Source organism: Chrysemys picta, chromosome 2 (genome assembly GCF_011386835.1).
Source record: "Chrysemys picta bellii isolate R12L10 chromosome 2, ASM1138683v2, whole genome shotgun sequence".
NCBI lineage: Eukaryota > Metazoa > Chordata > Testudines > Emydidae > Chrysemys > Chrysemys picta.
In genome coordinates this window covers 49,719,751-49,741,094 of record NC_088792.1, presented here as the reverse complement: position 1 = coordinate 49,741,094, position 21,344 = coordinate 49,719,751, and the positions used below count along the sequence as shown (strand labels likewise).

Sequence of the window (21,344 nt, the reverse complement as noted above, 5' to 3'; positions counted from 1 at the left end):
GTGGTAAAAATGGTATAAGAAGTACCTCAATGAACTGCTTTGAAACTTGAGAGAAACTACTGAGGGGAAAATGGGGGGGGGGGGGGACTTATTTTAGCTGAGTTTTAATGTAAGCCACACCTAAATCTAATAAGAGAAATATGAAAAATGAGTCATTTTTAAACCCCTGGAGGATCTATCTAATCTCTATTTTTTCCAAGAACAAGTTTTTTGTTGGGGTATACTTTACTGTCAAAGATGGCTGTTGAATATCTGTTCTGAAAGCCTCCAGCAGCTTTGGAGAACTGGGTAATTTTTATGACGGGAGTGCCAAGAGATAATAAACTATTTTGTTTTCATGACTTGATTAAAGGAGACACTGTCATCTTATAATCTAGACAATTTGTAAAAATGAGTTAAAAATAGCTTCCGTTTCTACACCTGCTCTGAGACCCTGTGGCAATCTCTGCCATTTTACAATCATATCTTTCCTCTCTCTGTTACTGTGTGATAACCCTAAAAAAACAAAAGAGGAAACATAACAGCCCCTATAGTCAAAACAGTGAAACTGACTATACAGAAGTGCTGTAAAATCTTTAAAGCAAACAAAATGAAAAAAATATAGCAGTTAAAAAATTTCAGACACAAATGTGGGTTTGATTGACCATGTCTCTCAGTATTCTACAGGGAATGAATGAAGATCAGCCATTCGTTTCCTTAGATTTCTTCGTGTATTTTACACTTTAGTCTCACATACTGATTCTGATCACATTTACATTGGTTCTACACTGGAACAACTCCACTGGCTTCATTACATATACTCCTGATTTCACTTGGGTAAATCAAGCCCTCAGAATTAAGAATAAATAAGCAAGCAAGTGTAACCCATACCTGCGAGGTGTGGCAATCTGTTCCCCTCTAGTGGCAGCTAAACCAGCTCGACATTGATGAGACTGCTACAGCTTTGGCTAAGAGACATGTGTCTTTTAGCTCATGCAGTAGAGACTCACGTGTTAAGATCCCAAGGTCCCAGGGTTTGATCCCGGCCGACGACGACCGGGGTCTGTTGACATTATACAAGCAAAAAACAAAAACTATCACAAGCACAGCTTTGCCCTCTAAGTCCCCTATCCTGCATCCTACCCATTCAAAGGGGCTTTTCAGAGGCACAGGGCTGCACTGGTATGAACAACTTGCATAATCACTAAGGGCTTCCTCAAAAATAGTTTGCTGCAGCGCAGCAACTAAGAAACAAATATTTTACACTGGAAATAACATTTTGGCATTTTTTGTTCATGAAATAAAAGCAATGTACAAGCCACCCATGAAGCATGATGTGGTAGGCCAAGAAATACAACACACACTAAAAACAAGTTGTTTTCAGCAACCATGGTTTATGCTTTACATAAGGCATTCATGAAGATCTGACACCTGGCCTTATGCCGAAACAGAAAACAAGCATCACATTTCCAAAAGGAGAGCCAAAGAATATACTCCTGGTGGAATTCCGTGCCACTGCACATGTGCAGAATTCATGTCCCCTGCAGATTTTTTTCTCTGCAGAAAATAGATTCTGCTGGACAGGTGCTGCAGTTACACCTTTTGCCCACCAGAGGCTGCTGTGGCACCAGATCAGAGGGCAGGCAGCTGTGGATAGGGAGGAGGAGAGGCTGCTTTCCTCACAGCACCCTGCCCACGAGACCAGGTAAGGGGAGACAGGATATGGAAGGATTGACAGTGTGGGGTACATGGGGCTGCTGAGGGGGTCACATTGATTGGGGTCCAGAAGCAGGGTTGCCAACTTCCTAATCGCACAAAGCCGAACATCCTTGCTTCGCCTCTTCCCCGGGGCCCCAACCCTGTCCTCCCCCTTCTGAGGCCCCTACCCTGCTCACTCCATCCCCCCTCCCTCTGTCGCACGCTCTCCCCTACCCTCACTCACTTTCACCAGGCAGGGGCAGGAGGTTGGGGTGTGGGTGGGGATGAGAGCTCCAGGATGGGGGCGGGGATGAGGAGTTTGGGGTGCAGGCTCTGGGGTGGGGCAGAGGGTTGGGGTGCAGCGGAAAGTTTGGGGTGCAGCCTGTGGCCGGGTGGCGCTTACCTTAGGCAGCTCCCAGTCCATGGCGTAGCGGGTCTACGGCAGGCTCCCTGCCTGCCATGGCTCCGCGCAGCTCCCATAAGCAGATGGCAAGTCCCTATGGCCCCTAGGCGGAGGGGCCAGGGACCTTTATACACTGCCCACAGGCACCTCCCCCGCAGTTCCCATTGGCCACAGTTCCCAGCCAATAGGTGCTGTAGAGCCGGCGTTCAGGGGGAGAGGGGTGCAGCGCATGGAGCCCCCTGGCCGCCCCTGTACCTAGGGGCCACAGGACATGGTGGCCGCTTCTGGGAGCTGCGCAGAGCCTGCCTTAGCCCCGCTGCACCGCCAACTGGACTTGCAGTGGCCCAGTCAGCAGAGCTGCCAGGATCCCTTTTTGTTCCAGTCGAAAACTGGGGACATGGCAATCCTATTCAGAAGGGCTAGTGGGAGGGGGGACAGACTGGGGGAGGGCCACAGGAGCTAGTGGCGTGACAGCACTGAGCCAGGGCTGTTAAGTGGGGTTGCAGGGCCACATGGGGATGGGGGTTCAGGGACACATGGAGATAAGGTAGCTGAGTGGGAGTGCGAGGCCACATGGGAACAGAGGAGTGGCTGAATGGAGGTGCAGGGACATGGGGACGGAGGGGAGGAGTGGTATCTGAGTAAGGATGCAGGGATATATGGGGATGGGGCAGGGGTGTGCAGGGACACCCGGGGACAGGAGCAGATGTGCCTGACTGAATGGGAGAGGCTAGGAGTAAGCCAGGGTCTGCATGGGGGAGGCTCCCCATCTCCCTAACAATCCCTCTCCTCCCCCACCAAAAAACATTCCATACTTCTCCCATTCACACCCAATAACCCTCCCAGTTTACACCCAGGCTCTTTGCCAGCAATTATTTCCCTCTCCCTGAGTTCTTCCATTACCTCTGACTCCCCAAAGCCTCTCCACTGCTTCTGAGGGTTGTGGGAAATACAGTTCTGTATTGTAGTTTAAATGACTATGACTCAAAGTTCTGTATTAATATGCCTAGAAAGGAATCTATTTGTCAAAAAATATTTCCTGCATCTTTTTTGTTGTCTGCATTGTTACAGACATACTTGCTGACAGGTATTTTGAAGTAAATTACGAAAATAATTGAAACTGGCCTGATTATATTGTTATTTTGACAAATAAAATATGCAGAATTTTAAAATATTGGACATAGAATTTTTAATTTTTTGGAGCAGAATTCTCCCAGGAATAAAAGTAGTACACAAAGTGGCAAAACACATGCCAAACTCTCTTGAGCAGCAATCCATCCTACAACAAAGGCTGATGAGACTACTATGCAATTTTTACCCCAGTGTATAGAAAGTAGATTGTCTTAAGTTGTCTCTTTTGTCTTTATTGTGTATTCCTGTCATTTAACAGTTTTAAACTTTTCAAATTCTCAGTGAAAAGATTGTGCTGTGTTTCCTTTAGCATTAGGAATTCCAAGACTAGTCCCTTTATTTTATCACTGTTATTTAAAATCAGAATAAAATGGAACTGAATGAATCTACAATGTGTGTTGGGTTTGTAACAGACACACAGGAAAGTGACAGAGTGAAAACACCAACACGCCAGCTACAAAACAAGATCAAATCCAGGTTGATATTCAATCCAGCATTCACTTTGGTTTGAAATTGTGTCCCGATTTTTAAATGCTTGTGCTATGTACAGGGAAGCCCAGTTTGTGCATTAGAATATCATCTATATCCATAACTCAAAGTGGAGAAACAAGCTGTGAGAGAGATTTTTTGTACATTTTTCATTATAACAACAAAGAACTCTGAGGATCTACCATGAAGAGAAGACAATGAAAAAAGAACGAGAGGAAGAAGAGCAGACCTGAAACAATTGGGGAGACAAACACTACAAAAGTTGTGAAACACACTTCAATTTTTTTAAAATAAAATGTTACTAACAACTGAAAAACAAACATGACTTTGCTGGATTATATATGTTTTGGGGCCAGTTCTGTAAAACCTTATTAATTTCCATGGGAATCAATTAGACTATTTTGGTGAGTTAGGATCTGCAGATAAGGATTTACACTTGTAATAAATTAATTCTAGATTTTGCTAATCGGAGTATAAAAGAAATAGCCCTTTTCACTCCATCACATATGTGGAGCTTCCCTACCTGCCTCCGTTACCCTGACTTTCAACCTTGCTGCCTGGTCACCTTCTGGAAGGATTCCCCTCCCCCCCCAAACAGATACAGTAAGGGCCATGACACAATTCTATCGATCTGGCACAATTTATTCTGTCAGTGCTTTCTGTGTATATTGAAAACGTGTCTCTTTCTGAGAAAATAAGATGTTTCAGAATAGACTGCACTGGCACATTTTAACAACTTTCCATGTTATCCCTGCCAAACTACCTGCCCTTCTCCTTGATAATAGGTTCATGAGGGCCTTGCATTCTGAAACTGTGAAATGGACAAACCTTCTGAATGGAGTACAGAAATGAACTGCCTACTTGTGCCATTGTCTGGCTGTCCCTGGCATCATGCAAGAGATATTATAAACTAACTAGTTTGCATATAGACAGATTGACTGAAAAGGATTAGATTGCATGCCATTATCTCTTAGTAAATGTGCATGCCTGGATCATAATGCTGGAAGAACATAAGACTGGACACACTGAGTCAGACCAATGGTCCATCTAGCCCAGTATTCTGTTTTCTGACAGTGGCTGATGCCAGATGCTTCGGAGGGAATGAACAGAATAGGGGAATTATCCAGTGATCCATCCGCCATTGTCCAGTCTCAGCATCTGGCAGTCAGAGGTTTAGGGACATTCAGAGAATGGGGTTGCATCTCTGACCATCTTGGCTAATAGACATTGATGGTCCTTTCCTCCATGAACTTATCTAACACTTTTTTTAACCCAGTTATACTTTTGTTCTTCACAACATCACCTGGCAACAAGTTCCACAGGTTGACTGCGTGTTGCATGAAGAAATACTTCCTTTTGTTTTAAACCCATTGCCTATTAAATTAATCAGGTGGCCCCCTAGTACTTGTGTTATGTGAAGGGGCAAACAGCACTTCCTTATTCACTTTCTTCACACCATTCATGATTTTATAGGCTATTATCCTAACTTCCCTTAGTCGTCTCTTTTCCAAGCTGAACAGTCCGAGTCTTTTTAATCTCTCCTCCTATGGAATCTGTTCCATCCCCCTAATCATTTTTATCACCATTTTTTATACCTTTTCCAATTCTAATATATATATTTTTGAGATGGGGAGACCAGAACTGCACACAGTATTCAAGGTGTGGGCGTACCATGGATTTATATAATGGCATTATAATATTTACTGTCTTATTATCTAACACTTTCCTAATGGTTCCTAACATTCCGTTAGCTTTTTTGACCGCCACTACACATTGAGCGGATGTTTTCAGAGAACTATTCACAATGATCCAAGCTCTCTTTCTTGTGCGATAACAGCTAATTTAGACCCCATCGTTGTGTATACATCGTTGGAATGATATTTTCCTATGTGTATTACTTTGCATTTATCAATATTGAATTTCATTTGTCATTTTGTGTCCTAGCCACCCAGTTTTGTGAGATTGCTTTGTAGCGCTGTGCAGTCAGCTTTGGACTTAACTACCTTGAGTAATTTTGTATTGTTTGCAAACTTTTCCACCTCAATGTTTACCTCTTTTTCCAGATCATTTGTGAATATGTTGAACAGCACTGGTCCCAGAACAGATGCTTGGGGGACACCACTATTTACCTCTCTCCATTCTGAAAACTATTTATTCCTGTCTTTTTTCCCCTGTCTTTTAACCAGTTATTCATCCATGAGAGGACCTTCCCTCTTATCTTTTATCTACTTACTTTGCTTAAGAGCTTTTGGTGAGGGATCTTGTCAAAGGCTTTCTGAAAGTTCAAGTATACTATGTTCCCTGGATCACCCTTGTCCCTATGTTTGCTGACCCCCTCAAAAAATTCTACTACATTGGGGAGGCAGGATTTCCCTTTACAAAAGCCATGTTCACTCTTTCCTACTAAATCATGTTAATCTATGTGTCTGATAATTCTGTTCTTTACTATATTCCGACCAATTTGCCTGGTACTGAAATTAGGCTTACCAGCCTGTTATTGCCAGGACTGATTTTGGAACCTTTAAAAAAAAAATCAGTGTTACATTAGCTCACCCCTAGTCATCTGGTACAGAGGCTGATTTAAGTGGGTTACACACCACAGTTAATAGTTCTGAAAATTCATATTTGTGTCCTTCAGAACTTGTCACTAACTAGAATGCTACACAATATCCATACAGGTGTTTTATTAAACCAGTCATACACAAAAAATATTTGTATAACATTAGATGAAAAACTACTAATATATTATTTGCTAATGATCAAACGGTACTTTCATAGATTTCATAGATTTTAAGGCCAGAGGAAACCAATATGATAATTTAATGTGACCTTGTGAATAACATTCTGCATATTTTCAAATATCAAAAGACTACATGTTGGTCTTGGAAAATTAAGATTTCAATTTGTATATTTCCTTTATTGTTATAATTAGGGAGGTTATTTCTCTGATAGTACAGTAGCTCAGAAATCTAAGCCAATTAAATAGTCATACTACATTTTTCTTTGGTGGCAAAGAAGATATTTCTAAAAATACTGGGGCAAATTTTCTGTGCTCATGATTCTATTTAAGTTATTGGAGATGTGCCGTTCGCACCAGTGGTGTAATTGGCTCCTTTGACCGAATGTCTCCTTGATAATCTGTTTTGATCATGTTGTTTGGCTTTTTAGTATTTTGTTTAATTTTTTTAATGTTTTAATCTTACTTTAACTGGGTTTTGGTTGGCTGGTTTTTTAATGCCTAGTAATTTTGAAGGGGGCTGCTTTGTAAACAAAAGCCCAGATTTTCAGCTACAGCCGAGTAATACACAGTGAAATTCAGGGAAAGCAGTACTCTAACTCACATCCACAGCTAACAGCACCAAGAAGCTGATAGAGATGTCCAGGCCTAGCTCTTCCCAGAACCACACTTCCTATGCCAGCAGCAGTAGGATAGGAGAAGTAGCTTTACTGCACCAGAGAATCCGTCAGTAACCACATCTGCTGTCTTTAGAGTTGGGATGCTGATATTGCGGTACAAAAATTTGTCACACCCCAAGAGAGAATCTGAGCTAGAACTATTCTAAAAAAAATAAGAAACTTAAAAATAACTTTGGAATGTAATCTCTCTCATTATGTTGTAACTGTTAAGAGCTATAGCTTTCCACAACACTTCAGACAAATACTTGAAAGGTGCCATGTTCATTCACCAGAGAATATAGAATGGTGCGATATTACAGGTTTAGTCGTTAGCCACTTACATACAGAGGAGTGTGCATGCACATATGAGTACTCTCAGTCTCTAAAACAAACCCTGCTCAACCCACACCACAAACGCAACAAGAGAATCTACTGTGTTTAGTTACTGGCCCATTTCCTGTACAATAAGAATTTTTAAGACTAGTTAATAATCAATTAAATGCTATTATAAAGCAGTCACTGGAACACTGGCTGCCAAACACTTGAGGATATCACTGTACTGGAGAACATATTAAATGCAAATGTTTCTGTCTGAAACTAACTTGTTCTACTTTGATTTTAACATACCGGTACTCATTAAACTCTGGTTACCCACAGAAGCACTGGCTATTCATATAATGTTCGTAGTGGGAAAAGCATATCACCTCTGTGTCAATTAAATATAGATTAGTTCCAGGACCTACAATGGGGGAGGGGGCACTGAGTGGGCTTCAAATCCCCTTGTTACAATTAATGATGTCATTAAACACATATAAAAATACAATAGTAAGGAACGAAGGAGGGTTTACCATGCAAGTGCATATTCCACTAGATTTTGAGATCTAAAGCCATCAGTTTCAGCCAAATTCTCATCAAATGTGATTTCCACTGAGGTCATGCAGCACTTATGATTTCACCAATGAACACATTTACCCAGAACTACAGTTTTTTATCAGCCAACACATTGCACTCAAGCTTTGAATTTTACTCCATTTTATTAGCTATCCCACAATTAGAGTACCAGACACAGGGATATAGAATAGGAATTTCTGGTGTCAAGGTCAGAATGCTGACATTAGGGTTTACCTTTTCCAAACCCAATATCTTGGTAAGAATCTGTTGGAGAGGACCTTATTGTCTATCATATTATGATGGGGAAAAACTTGTCTCCTAATAAAACAATGGCAAAATTTTTCAGCAGCAGATCAACAAAACCAGAGTAAGTATTTATTTTTAGTGAATTTAATTCAGTGAGTGTCTTTTATGAAGATGTTAAAGGTCCAGTCATAAGTCCTTATTGGACAGAATTCCCATTGACATTAATGCTAGTTTTGCTTCACTAATGATTAAGGAATGCCCAGATCTAAGTAAAGAGAGACATTATAAGTTCAAATGCCTAAATCAGACACATTGGCACTACACTGGAGTTGGAAAAGGAGTAATACTTTGTACTACATTGTAGTTTCAAAGTGCAGCACAACCAAACTAATCTTTGAAACAATAAAAATGCACTGTATCATTATCCCTATTTTACATCTCAGGAAACTGAGTTAGAAAACTAATGACTTGGCCAAAGCTTCAGAACAAGCAATAAGAAATACTGAGTTTAGAACAGAGGAATTCCTGGTTTTTGGTCTCTTGCTTAATCCAGAAGACCACATAACCTCTCATCTATTAACAAAACTACAACATCTATGCTATGCTCGTCTACATATAACCTCCACCATGAAACACAGGTACCAATGTCCAACCCACAGATTTTGAGTTACTAATAGTTTTATTAAAGTGCCTCTCCGGATTTCAATATAAACACTGGAGAATGTTCTTAAGCACTAGTCCAGTATGCTTTACTCAGGAAGTAAATGGAGATGACTGAAACTTTTTAAATTTTGACAAATGTTTGAATTTTTTAAATTTTCAAATTAAAAAAAACAATAAAACATGGGATAAAAATTCCAAAATACTTCTGTGATTTCCCCCCTCCTTTTTTCAACCAGCTCGAGGGGAAAAAGAGGAAACAATTCTTGTCTTGACTTATCTGTGTCCCTTCCACCTACCACCAAATGAAGAGATCTGCTATTTTCCGACTTCAAGGTGTCTACATGAGGTTTTGAGAACAGGGCCCGTTAGAGACTTAAGTGCTAATAAAACAAGAAGAGTGCACCACATAAATGTAAGTGAGCAAAGTGACGCACTGACTCATTTGTAAAAAATAATTATACCTTTGTCTTGTAAAACATTCCTGTTGGTTGGGTGATGCAAAGGAGATGTTTCAGAACTGTGACTGGATTTTGAAGGAGAGGAAAGTGGAGTGTCTCCCCGAGCATAATGGGAAAGCACACCTCCTTTGTGCTGCTGTCCTCCTTCTTGGTTTTCAGCTACGTTGTCAAATGAGAAGGCTGCACTGCTAGCCACTGGGGAGAGGGAGGAAGCACCAGAATCTGATGCTGGTGAGGATGCTCTCACACATATGGGCAGAGGTGATTTTGAAATGTGCATGGGACTACTGTAACTGTCTGAAGGCTGTGGGTATAAGAGATTATAAAGCAAGTTATGCCACTTAGCAACCAATCAGAGCAACATTTATTTTGAACATGCAATCCGTTCATTTAACAACAGTTTGTAGAGCCTTTATATTTTTAAGCAATGTTCTAGTAAGTCACACTGTTACCTTTTATACCACACATAGGTGTTTCATACTAATAATTTGCTTACAGGTTCAAGAGTCAGGATCAGCAAAATCAAAAAGTAGATATTAAATTAACTGTCATTCACACAGAGAAATAAACAAATGCAGGATTCGAGTTCGCTTCTCCTCCCATATAAATTACATGAACCGCTATGCACAGTGCTCGTTGTTAGTTCAAATGGGGAAAACAATGAAGTGACCTTCATAACAATAGCATAATATATGAAAATAAGACAGGAATTCTGCTGTTCCTGTGAGAAAAACAGATGTGCTGCCTCCAAGGCGACAGGGCTTGCACACTGTTCAGACTGTTATCCAGAATACGTTGGCCACAGATGAATACATTCTACCTACACTAAAACGAAAGGACGAAGATACAGGATGAAACAAATTACAAGGGTAATCTAGCACATCATCCTATGAATAAGAGAAAGGGAAGGCCTTCTCACCTTTCGTTCAAGGCTGTCCTCTCCATCAGTTGAACTGATACTGTCATAGAGCCTTGTTCTAGTAGGTCTCTGCCGTTTGTTCCTTACTGAAAGCTGGGCTCGAGTTTTCAGTGCTTTGGAGTCCAGCCTCTCTGTTTCTGGGACTGCTTCATTGAAATCTATGAAAACAGGATTCAAAGATATTTAGCAACAACATTCTTTGGATAAAATTAGCAATTTAACTCTTGTCAGATTACACACAGAGGCCTGATCTGCAAATCTATGTTCAAACGTGCATGCACTTTTGGATGCCTTATCTGCAAGTTCAATCATTGAAACTGTCTGTACGAATTAACGATATGCATGTACAAAAAGCCAGGCATTTGCATACGCTATTAACAAATCTACGAATGCAATTTCAGTAACTGTGCATGAAAATTAGGCACAAAGTTGCACACATTGAAAAATTAGACCCAGTAAATCAGTGCAATATTTTGTAAAGTCATAACAATCAGTCATAACATAACAGTCATAATACAAAACAATGAAACATCTCATGGTGCCAAATACATAAGTGATACGTAAAGTGGTGTAAACTAGACCTACTTACACTAACTTAGACTCCCTCAGACCCACTCTATCCACATGCAAGGAAGTCCACACCATTGTAATTTACATAACTAAGAACAGGAAGGAGGCGTATATTAAAGTAACCCTCACCCATCTTTAATGTACACCTTCTTCCAGCTCCTTGGCAAATAAATTACACCAATTTAGACTCACAGGGCCAAGTTACCTGCCCCTGGCCTGGTCCTTTTTAGCCACCTGAGCACCGCAAAGTGCCAGAATCTGGTCACAACTCATCTATTAATAATTTCTATGGCAAAGGGGAATTTTCAACTGGCATAGGATTTCGGTTTGCCAATTGCTCACCCCAGCCACCTAAAGGTAGAGGAGCAGCATGATGACAGGGAGAAGCAGGCTGCATCTCTTCTCAACTATTTCAGCTCATAATTGCATATGATCATCGCTATTAGGGACCATTTCCAACTGATTCAAGTTAAAGCAGCCCCTAAGCTGCTCTAAATTCTGTCAGAGCCTCTGCAGCTTAAGAAAGCCATAACAGATGCTGTCCTGTGCCACGCTGATCTTGGCTCAGGAAAGAAGCTGCTCCCTCATGTGTGGGTGTAAACAGGCTAATGGTATCTGAGCATAAATGACGTCTGAGTGAGTGTAAATGAATATAACTTATGAATTTGGCCCTTATGTTTTTAAAAGAAACTCTACGAAGACATTTCTCCGGGTTGCAAACCCTTCCAGGGATTCAGCCAATTGTGTGTGTGTAAAACACAGTATATCTATGTATCTGTTCTATAAAATGAGGAATCTGATTGAGCAGATTGTTTTTAAATTCCTGCTGGTATGCAATACAATTCTGAGAGTTGCAATTTATTAGTCAAATGAATAAAAGAAAGGAGGTGGCGTGAGGAGGAATCCTGGTCTTTCTCTGGAGATTGAAGGAATTTGGTTTCCCGGTTTATGTCTAACAATACAAACATGGGATATTCATTCCCATCCCCATCCGCTCTGTGGACAAAAGCATTTTCTTAATGGACCATTACCAACCTCAGCTGCTGCTTTATGCCTCCTTGACTCCTTTAGAATTGCTCCTCTCATCATCACACTGGATCTTCCCCTGTCTTATTCAGAACTCTTTCAAACATCTGAAGCCTTCTAAAGCCAAACCACCCCCCAAACTCCCAACCAACCAAAAAACCAAACCAAACCCACCAGCACCCTAGAACCAATGGTCCTAGCACAATGGGGATTTAGGGTTACTGTAATACAAAGACATCCTCATCTTCACATAACCATGTGTCATTAGCTCCTCCTCAAATTACCGTTCTGTAGTAGGATTCTGGAGAAGGCAGTCTTCACTCTGATCATCCCCTTAGCACAACCTCCTTAGCCACTTACAGGAGCTGTTTCTGACCTTTCCCACAGTAAAATGATTTCATAAGGTCATCAAGCAAGTGAATGTGACAGCTTTGTGTGAAAACCTCAAGAGGTTCGAAATACAATTTCCATGCAAGAAAATGTGAAGGCATTTCCTGAGCCTTGTCATGACAGTGCAAATAGGATGAAATTAAGCAACCCAGGAGGGCCTATGAAAGGCATTCTGCACCTTGGAAACATTGCTTTGGCCTCGTTGGACAGAGGCACAGATGGAAAGATCGTACAGGTGTGCCCATATGTGAGATGGAGGGGCATTTTGTGCCCATGCTGAAGAGCTGACAAAGGAGTTGCTGAAGGTGGGCCATGAGAAGGACTCCTGGATCTGCCATTATGCTGACCAAGTGGCCCCAAAACCCCATGCAGGGTAGTACTTGTTGTCTGACCCCACAGAGAGGAACAGCTACCACAGAGGGCTGAATGCAGGTTGGGGAGGTGAACTCTACCATCCTACCTACCTCTCTGTACAAAGCCTTAACACTTGGGATATTTACAGGGAGGGGTGAATTTCACCAACAGCCCATATGAAGAGATTACAGACACATGATTATTAACACAGATAAAAAGAACTGGGTACCAGTACCCTCCCATCTCCCTACTCCCCTTACACACATGTGCATGCCTGCCTACCATGAAACTCTGTCAACCCAATTGTCAAATGGAAATAGAAGGCTTGCCCTTTTAGATCTTCTCTCTTCCCTCGACCATGGGCTGACCTACACCATAGCTGGAGCACATGCTCAAAAATAACATTTCACAAACAATAGAACAATGATACAACTACATTTTCACAAAAGACAAAGCCGGGCTAAAGGTGATCTGCTCAAAAATGCTTTATGAACAAAGGGAATTAGTCAGCTTAAACTTAAATACATGACTCTCTCAACAAATTGTGTTAACATAATTGCAGTATTTCTAGAAAGCTCTTTATCTTTCACTTGAAAGAGGCCTGAATATTTTGGCAAACTAAACATTTTGCGAAAGAGTAGTAAGATGCTATCAATCTTTTAAAATGTGTTCTCTTATTGCATGCCAAGAAAGAAAATAAATTTCTTAGTTTCAATTTTCCCTCTCCCTTCTAATCTCTCAAACACAATCTGTATTAGAACCCACAAGCTTACTATACTTCTGTATGTACAATGCAAGAGTTGTGGTTTTGTCAATTACTGAGATGCTTTCTGGGTCAAGATCCAAGTCTTCATAGCCAAGTTGGGGAACTTCCAAACTTGATCTGCTTATAAAGACAGACAATAACCACAGCATTCATAACACAGTAATTAAATGTATGTTTCTTGTACAACTCGATAGTAACCAGGTGGAAATCTTGGCTGGGATAAACTGGTTCCTATTCCAACCACGGCTGATCAGAGATCAGCAGAGGCCAAGTTGTGCAATTCTTATTGCACACAAATATTTTATATACACAGAACTCAGTATATTAGTCTTTATTGTGGAAAAAAAAAGAAAACTGAGCACCTGTATAGCTTGCAACTATTAAAGTATTGTGTGTGTGTGTGTGTGTATATATATATAATCTCTCTCTCTCTCTCTCTCTCTATATATATATATATATAAAAAAAATAGTTAAGTACCTAAGGATTTGCCATAAGAACGGCCATCCTGGGTTGGACCAAAGGTCCATCTAGCCCACTATCCTGTCTTCCAACATTGGCCAACGCCAGAGGGAACGAACAGAATAGGTAATCAAGTGTGTGTCTCTCTCTCTCTATATATATATATAGATTGGTCCAACCCAGTATGGCCGTTCTTATGGCAAATCCTTAGGTACTTAACTATTTTTTCTACTCAGGCACTCTCCTACTGAGATTGATAACAGTTTCCAATCTGACTAAGGACCTCAGGATTTGAGCTACAGTGAACTGCCTCAAAGCTTTTCAATAGATTTTCAGACCTCCTATACTGGGTTACATTGCACTAACCTTTGGAAATACCGAAGTTATCAAGTGATCTCAAGTAGATTATCACCTCCTCATTTTCCTATGCTCTATTTGATTGGGCAGGAGAGATGTTATTGCTATCCCATGGGGAGGGGTAAAAAGCAATCCTTAGCACCAAGTCGCACTGAAGCTGTAATATTAAGCGAGGTCAGCCATGTAACTCTCTGTGCATTTCTCTGAAATAAACCACATAGTGGGTTGGGTTCCTCCTCCTATTAGAAGAAAACTTATGAAGCTAGTTGAAAATTTCACCTTCTACAAACACTGGAGTAATATGAAGCACTTACAGAGTCACATAGTCTTGGAAGTGATAATGGGAGCACTCTTGATTTCAAGGGTATAAATGAAGGACATGACCCTGTAAACCCTGACTCATACAAGCAGTCCTATTGGCCGTGCTTACTCTAAAGAAATTTACTTTTGTATATGAACTTTTCTAACCCCTGGGAAAGCTTGTAAAACACCTCATACAAAAGTACTCCAACTGTAATTAGTTTGCTCCAAAAACCATTTTCATTAGACTCGCTTTCAAGTCTAAGGACCATTTCAATACAAAGAGTTTCAACATGAACTATTTTAGTGCTAGCATGGAGGGAAACAGCTCAACTACGACCTGCTTCAGTTCCTTAGCAGCTTGTTGTCTTTCAAAATCTCCCCAAATCCAGTGTTTCTGCAAGCTGTGTTAGGAAGGAGAGGTTACTTACCTGTACAGTAATTGGAGTTCTTCAAGCTGTTTTGTCACTATGGATGCTCCACTTTAGGTGTGTGCATGTCCATGTCCTTCTGATCAGAGATTTTTGTCAGCAATGTCCTCAGGAGAGCACGTGTGGTCTACATCTCCACGTGCTCCAGACTGAGGGCATATAGGGAGAAGCAGACCGCTGCCACTCCAGTTCCTTCTCACCCCTGATGTCCAGCAGGCAAGGATTCCAAAGCAAAGGGGAAAGGAGAGAGGGTAGCAGAGCACTCAGAGACAAAACCTCTCAAGGAACTCTAGTTACTGTATAGGTAAGTAACCTCTCCTTCTTTGCATTATTGTCCCTATGGATCCTTCACTTCAAGTGAATCCCAAGCAGAGCCTCAATTATGAGGACGGTGCTAAAGAGGTGGATTCAGTATATTCAGAGAAGAGGACCTTTTTTACACAGCCAGTTTTCTGACCCAAACCACTTTTTAGACATTTTTGTTAAGAGTTGCACTAAAAATATGACTTTAACTATCTAATGCAACATATAATGGGCTGTCTGGGAGACATAAAAGTTCTTAAAAAACAACCAGGATTCCGGTGGCACTTTAAAGACTAACAGATTTATTTGGGCATAAGCTTTCGTGGGTAAAAAGCCCACTTCTTCAGATGCACAAAAGCTTATGCCCAAATAAATCTGTTAGTCTTTAAAGTGCCACCGGACTCCTGGTTGTTTTTGGGGGGATAGACTAACATGGCTACCCCCGATAATAAAAGTTCTTGTAATGCTAAGTGCTTTTGTAAATTTCAGAGATTTCAGTGTTATAAATGCTTACTAGAAAGAAACATGCACAAACTCTGATTTATGGGAACGAATTCTGCAATGTGGCAGAACAGTTTTAGCAAGACAATCTTGTTTTTCTTATATTAAACACAATAATTCAGATTGATTTGCTTGCAGAGAAATATTTAGTTTGTGTTCACACATGAAACAATTGTTAAAATATCAATAAAATGTTCGTAAGTCTGCCAAAAATCAACACATCAGGTAACCTAATGCATTCTTCTATGACAGAGAGGATTTTTGTTTTAACTAGACTTTAATATTATTTAATATTCATATAGCAGCAATGCCCTTCATTGCACAAAGGTTTCGGGTGCTCCTGTGACTTTCGTAAAATCAAGATTTATCTGTATAATTAACCCTCAGTGGCTCTTAAATTACTATTTGATAAGCAGCTTGCATTTCATTCTCACATGGCTCAATCCTGCAAAAAGCTGAGCACCTCCTGCAAGGATCCTGTGGGCATCAATAAAAGTTGAGGGCACTCAGAACTTTGCAGGAACTGGTCCAGAATGCACTGCAACTGTTGGCTACTGTATGGTCTTGGGAAGCCAAGACTAAGGGTTTTCATAGGATCATTTTTGTTTGGGTGGGAAATGACCTTTAGTGTGTCTTTAGCCCTTCTCACCTTCCTATCTGTCATTGCAGGATAGATTTAACTTCTTAAAGTCTGCATGATAGCATCATTAGCAAAGAGACCTCGCCAACCTTCCCTGACAGCTTTCTCGACCACTTAAATATGCTTATGGTTAAAGTATTTTATATACTTAAATTTAACACACATTTCCCTTAATGCTGGTTAAGTCCCATTAATTTCTTGCTCTGTCCCTTGTTTACTGAAAAAAATTATTATTCCTTGTATTCTTACAACAGTTCTATGAGTTTATAGAGAGTATCGAATCTCCATCACCTCCAGACTGACTATGTCCCATGTTTCTATATTTCCTCAGAGGTGTTAGCTGCAAGATTTTCTATCATTTCTGAACTGCCAGCACTTTTGTCTACTTTATAAAAAATAAAGTGCTGCTCAAACATCAATGGAGAATTCAAACTGACTTCAATGGGCACTGAAGTCCCAAATAAGGCCTAGTCAATATTAGGTAGAAAGGAGCAATTACCTCACTGGTTTCATTCTGGAGACTCTCGGTAATACAAGAGTGTGACACAGTATTGGGCTTTCTGATACTAATCTGTATTGTTTACTCATACAATTGATCATCTATTATAATTCTCATGTAAGAGAGGGGTAGCCTCTTTGACGAAGTGGGCATTCACCCACGAAAGCTTATGCTCCAATACTTCTGTTGTTTTTTATAATTCTCATGCCATCCTTCTCTGTGGCACTAGTGCCTAGCTGGTCTCCTCCTATTCTATGTGCATTTGATTATTCCTTATTTATTGGGAAATTGGGATAAGTAATGTTATATTTTTCAGACACTTGTGTCTTAATCTTGTTGGGTTATAGAGGAGAAACCTGATAAATTGCAGGGAAGCTGTGACATTACAGCCATGAAATAAGATTTTTTTTAAGTGTGAAGAAAAGCATTGGACTATGACATATTAATCAATATGGAAATGATCAACATGAAACTGTATGATGGTGGACTAAGTTACTTCCAATGCCACCTACCCAGCACCCCAGGAATAAGCTGTCCGTAACTATCTTAAAATAACTGTAAATTACAACAAATATTTTGTTCATTAGAGAAACAACATGGAGAAGGGCAAAGCTTGCATTTTGTGTATGACTTTAATAAAAACATTTTTCTTATTAAAATCTTATGATGTTCTTTGAATATATAAAACACAAAACAGGAAATCAGTTATTAAGGTCATATAAACACATTTTAGGGGTCTGATGACATCACAAACCATTTGAACTTCACTTTCATGGTTAAGATGATGTCCTGATATGTCAACGAAACTTTACAATTCAGATGCCTGTGTACTATCTTCCATTTGTGTACACACACACACACACACACACACACACACACACACACACACACACACACACACACAGAGATGAGTATATATACACTTATCTACATGCCTATCAGTATATAGTATAGATAGATATATTTAGTCCCTGTATACATACACTGTATATACACACAGCTCATTTGTTTATTCTTTGTACACACAAGAGATCCATTTATAATTAGACATTTTATTATATTTTTCTCATGTTGGCAATTTTGTTCCTGTTTGATCTTTAGTAGATTGGGTAATTAAAGACAGACATAGGACACAGGAAAAAATACAATCTTCCCCTACTTTATTGATACAACACAAGCACGGAATGGAATTTAAATGTTGTAGGCAATCCCATTGAAAATTCACTGATGGTTTAATGAATAAATAATAACCTCTGCTTGATTAACAGTCCTCCGTCACTTACACTTACTGATGAATATTCATTCTACATCTGTTCTGTAGTGCTGCACTATTACATAAAGTGTTTGCTATCAGATACTGCATTTTGGTGAAAATGACAGGATTATTACGATATTCATTTATTTTTTACTGTAAATTCTTAAATCACAACTGTGATATTCATACGCAGCAAACTGGATTAACAGGAGTTTAGGGTTGATTCAAACAAACCTTGACTTAAGCCATCCAGACAAGACACTTGCTCTACATCTAGGCTCTCCACTGGATCTCCTCTGGAAACTTCTCCAAAAGATGTTTGCCTTTCAAAAATGTTGTTGTTATTGTTAACCTGGCTCCCATTTTGCTTCAACAGCCGGAAAACTTCAGCTTCCAAGTCTCTAATCTAAGAGAAATACATCCAATTATTAGCCAAAATGAATAACTATGCTTTTTTTTTTCCAGACTACCAGACAGCATTGCATTATTCTTCAGACACTTGAGTGAACATTACTCACACGAGCTTGTAAGCCTTGAACCTCTGCAAGGTGCGCTTTCTCCAGTTCTTCTATTTTTTTCCGCTCAGCTTCCTGGCGTTTGATGAAATCAAGTTCTCTTAAGGGGGAAAAAAAACATTTGCTGGTATCAAAGCAATTACAGATTCAAACACAAAATTAACAAATGTACTGGCACAATACACATTAATATACCCGGTTTCAGAGTAGCAGCCGTGTTAGTCTGTATCCGCAAAAAGAAGAACAGGAGTACTTGTGGCACCTTAGAGACTAACAAATTTATTAGAGCATAAGCTTTCGTGGACTACAGCCCACTTCTTCGGATGCGTTTGTTTAAAAGATAATCCTTAGTTAACAGGAGATTTGGTACTAATCCGATAATGGTAAACATGCAGCTGCAAGTAGGAGAAAACAACTGAGCAGTTATTACCTACCCAAATGAATAAACTGTAATCATATTGTGGAAAACTAATTAAGGTAAAAATCCCACTTATTCAGACTGTCAACAACAACTGTGTTGAAACTGTCATAAGCTAAATTAACCTTTTCATAATTTGTACTTATAAAGCATCATTAGTTCAAATTATGTTGAATTTTGCAGTTACAGTTGGGATGGAATCGCTCTGTTAGATATGAAAATGACTGTGTATCATCACTTAATTTACATCTCTAACTCATAAGATACAAAACTAATTATCCAAAAATTATAAGTAAATCTGTGAGGTAATTTAGGGTTTTGAGACAGTCAAAAATTATAGGCCAGATCCTCCACTGCTGTAACTCTGGGTAGTACACCTGAAGCAAGTTCACACCAGCTGATGGTTTGGCTCTACTTCTATTGTCTTGAAAAGCTGAGGCTATTAATGATCCAATGGGACCATTCACAAGAGATGCCAGTTAGTTCTGGTAGGCTGGCAAAATTCCACTGTGGCTAATGACATTTTGTCTACCTAAAATCCTCCTTGCAGTTTCAGTGGGATAGGGTATTCAATTCCTCTGCTAGGAGCTGTCTATTGTTGCTATACACTGTATGGTTAAAACAGCTGAGTTTCATTATAAAAATGGCTGATTTCAGTAGCAGATGAAGCAATCCTAGTGTAAATTTTGTAAAATTCTTTGGAGAATGAAAAGTGTTGTATAAATGTAAGAAATTATTGCTCAGATGTCAGGAATGGGGGGAAGGGGGGTCCAGCGGAAACTGCTTAGGTATGCACTAGTTCAGGGGTGGGCAAACTTTTTGGCCCGAGGGCCACATCTGGGTATGGAAATTCTATGGCAGGCCATGAATGCTCATAAAATTGGGGGTTAGGCCTCTGGCTTGGGGTGTGGACTCTAGGGTGGGGCCAGAAATGAGGAGATCAGGGTGTGGGAGGGGGCTCCGGGATGGGATTTGGGGTTTGGGTTGCGAGGGGGAGGAGGGGGAGGGCTCCAGATGGTGGTGTGGGCTCTGGGGTGCAGGAGGGTGAGACCCAGGGGTTCAGAGGGCGGGAGGGGGATCAAGGCTGGGGCAGGGGGTTGGGGCACTGGAGGGAGTCAGGGGTGCAGGCTCTGGGTGGCGCTTACCTCAAGTAGCTCCCAGAAGCAGCAGCATGCCCTCTGGCTCCTCCGCGTAGGGGCAGCCAGGCTGCTCTGCACACTGCCCCATCTGCAGGTGCTGTCCCTGCAGCTCCCATCGGCCGTGGTTCCTGGCCAATGGGAGCAGCAGGGGTGGCGCTTGGGGCAGGGGCAGCGTGCAGAGCCCCCTGGCTGCCTCTACACGTAGGAGCCAGAGGGGGGACATGTTGCTGCTTCCGGGAGCCGTGAGGAGCCACGGCACACATGGAGCAGGGCAAGCCCTGGACCCCGCTCCCTGGCTGGAGCTCGAGGGACAGATTAAAACGTCCGAAGGACCGGATGCGGCCCCTGGGCCTTAGTTTGCCCATCCCTGCTCTAGTTGGTTCAGCTCAATTCAAACATTCTCAAGAGCCAGGAAGAAGAAAAACACAGTGTGAGAATGTCTCAACATGATTTGCTCCTTCATGTTGCGTCAATACAAAACAATACTTAGCCAAACTGATGCAACATCATCATAACAAACTGCTGCAAATATGACTCTAACACTCCAAAGACGAATACTGCAAATTAATTCATTGTTAGTCATTTAAAAAATATGCACAATGCTGACATTTTTCAGTAATAAAAAACCCAATGGTTTTGAAGGCAGCAAAGTGAAAAATGTTGTTTACCTTACAGGCCTTTAACACTGGGTTTCATATTTCAAAAGAGATGCAGTTATATGACATAAACATTCCCTATCTGGCCACTAATTCAATCTTTGGCCTGTAGCAGCCGCTTACTTTTGCTGAAAGTCCTTGATCAATTTCTTTGCTTTGTTATATTTCTTCTCCAAAGCCTGATACTGGCTTTGAGTCTCTTTGAGGTGTTCATTCACAGTGTGACACAGGGTTTGGGCCTCAATCCAGTAGCTCTCTAGTTTCATCATCCTTTCCTTATTCTCCTCAATGTTCTGTTGGAGCTGGGACTTCTCCCGTTCCCATCTCACTTTCTCATTCTCTGCAGCCTGTAGCTGGACACAGCAAATACAGAGGCTTGAGAGTAAAAAGCTGCATTAAAAATCAGTAATTCAAGATCCTTTGAAATACTGAGAGGCGTGAATAGCAGTGTATTAATGATTATAAAGGTTGTGCATTACTAATGCAAAGAG

The 21,344-nt window shown here is 40.7% G+C and overlaps 1 protein-coding gene across 15 annotated transcripts in view; it reads right to left on the bottom strand.

Moving 5' to 3' along the window:
• The window catches only part of PPP1R9A (protein phosphatase 1 regulatory subunit 9A), a 240,395-nt gene that overhangs the window by 22,336 nt on the left and 196,715 nt on the right, over positions 1–21,344 (bottom strand). For 11 of the 15 annotated variants that reach the window (XR_010599140.1, XM_024101358.3, XM_024101355.3 and 8 more), the window contains 5 exons: positions 20,977–21,206; positions 18,644–18,740; positions 18,360–18,531; positions 10,274–10,431; positions 9,358–9,658 (listed from right to left, as the gene is read on the bottom strand). Coding sequence is in view for 14 of the 15 variants with exons in the window: in XM_024101358.3 (XP_023957126.2) it covers positions 9,358–9,658; positions 10,274–10,431; positions 18,360–18,531; positions 18,644–18,740; positions 20,977–21,206 (958 nt within the window). In the remaining variant the exon portion in view is untranslated. The remainder of the gene's footprint in view (positions 1–9,357; positions 9,659–10,273; positions 10,432–18,359; positions 18,532–18,643; positions 18,741–20,976; positions 21,207–21,344) is intronic. The other 4 variants (XM_024101361.3, XM_042856999.2, XM_005299849.5 and 1 more) reach the window with 1 other exon arrangement.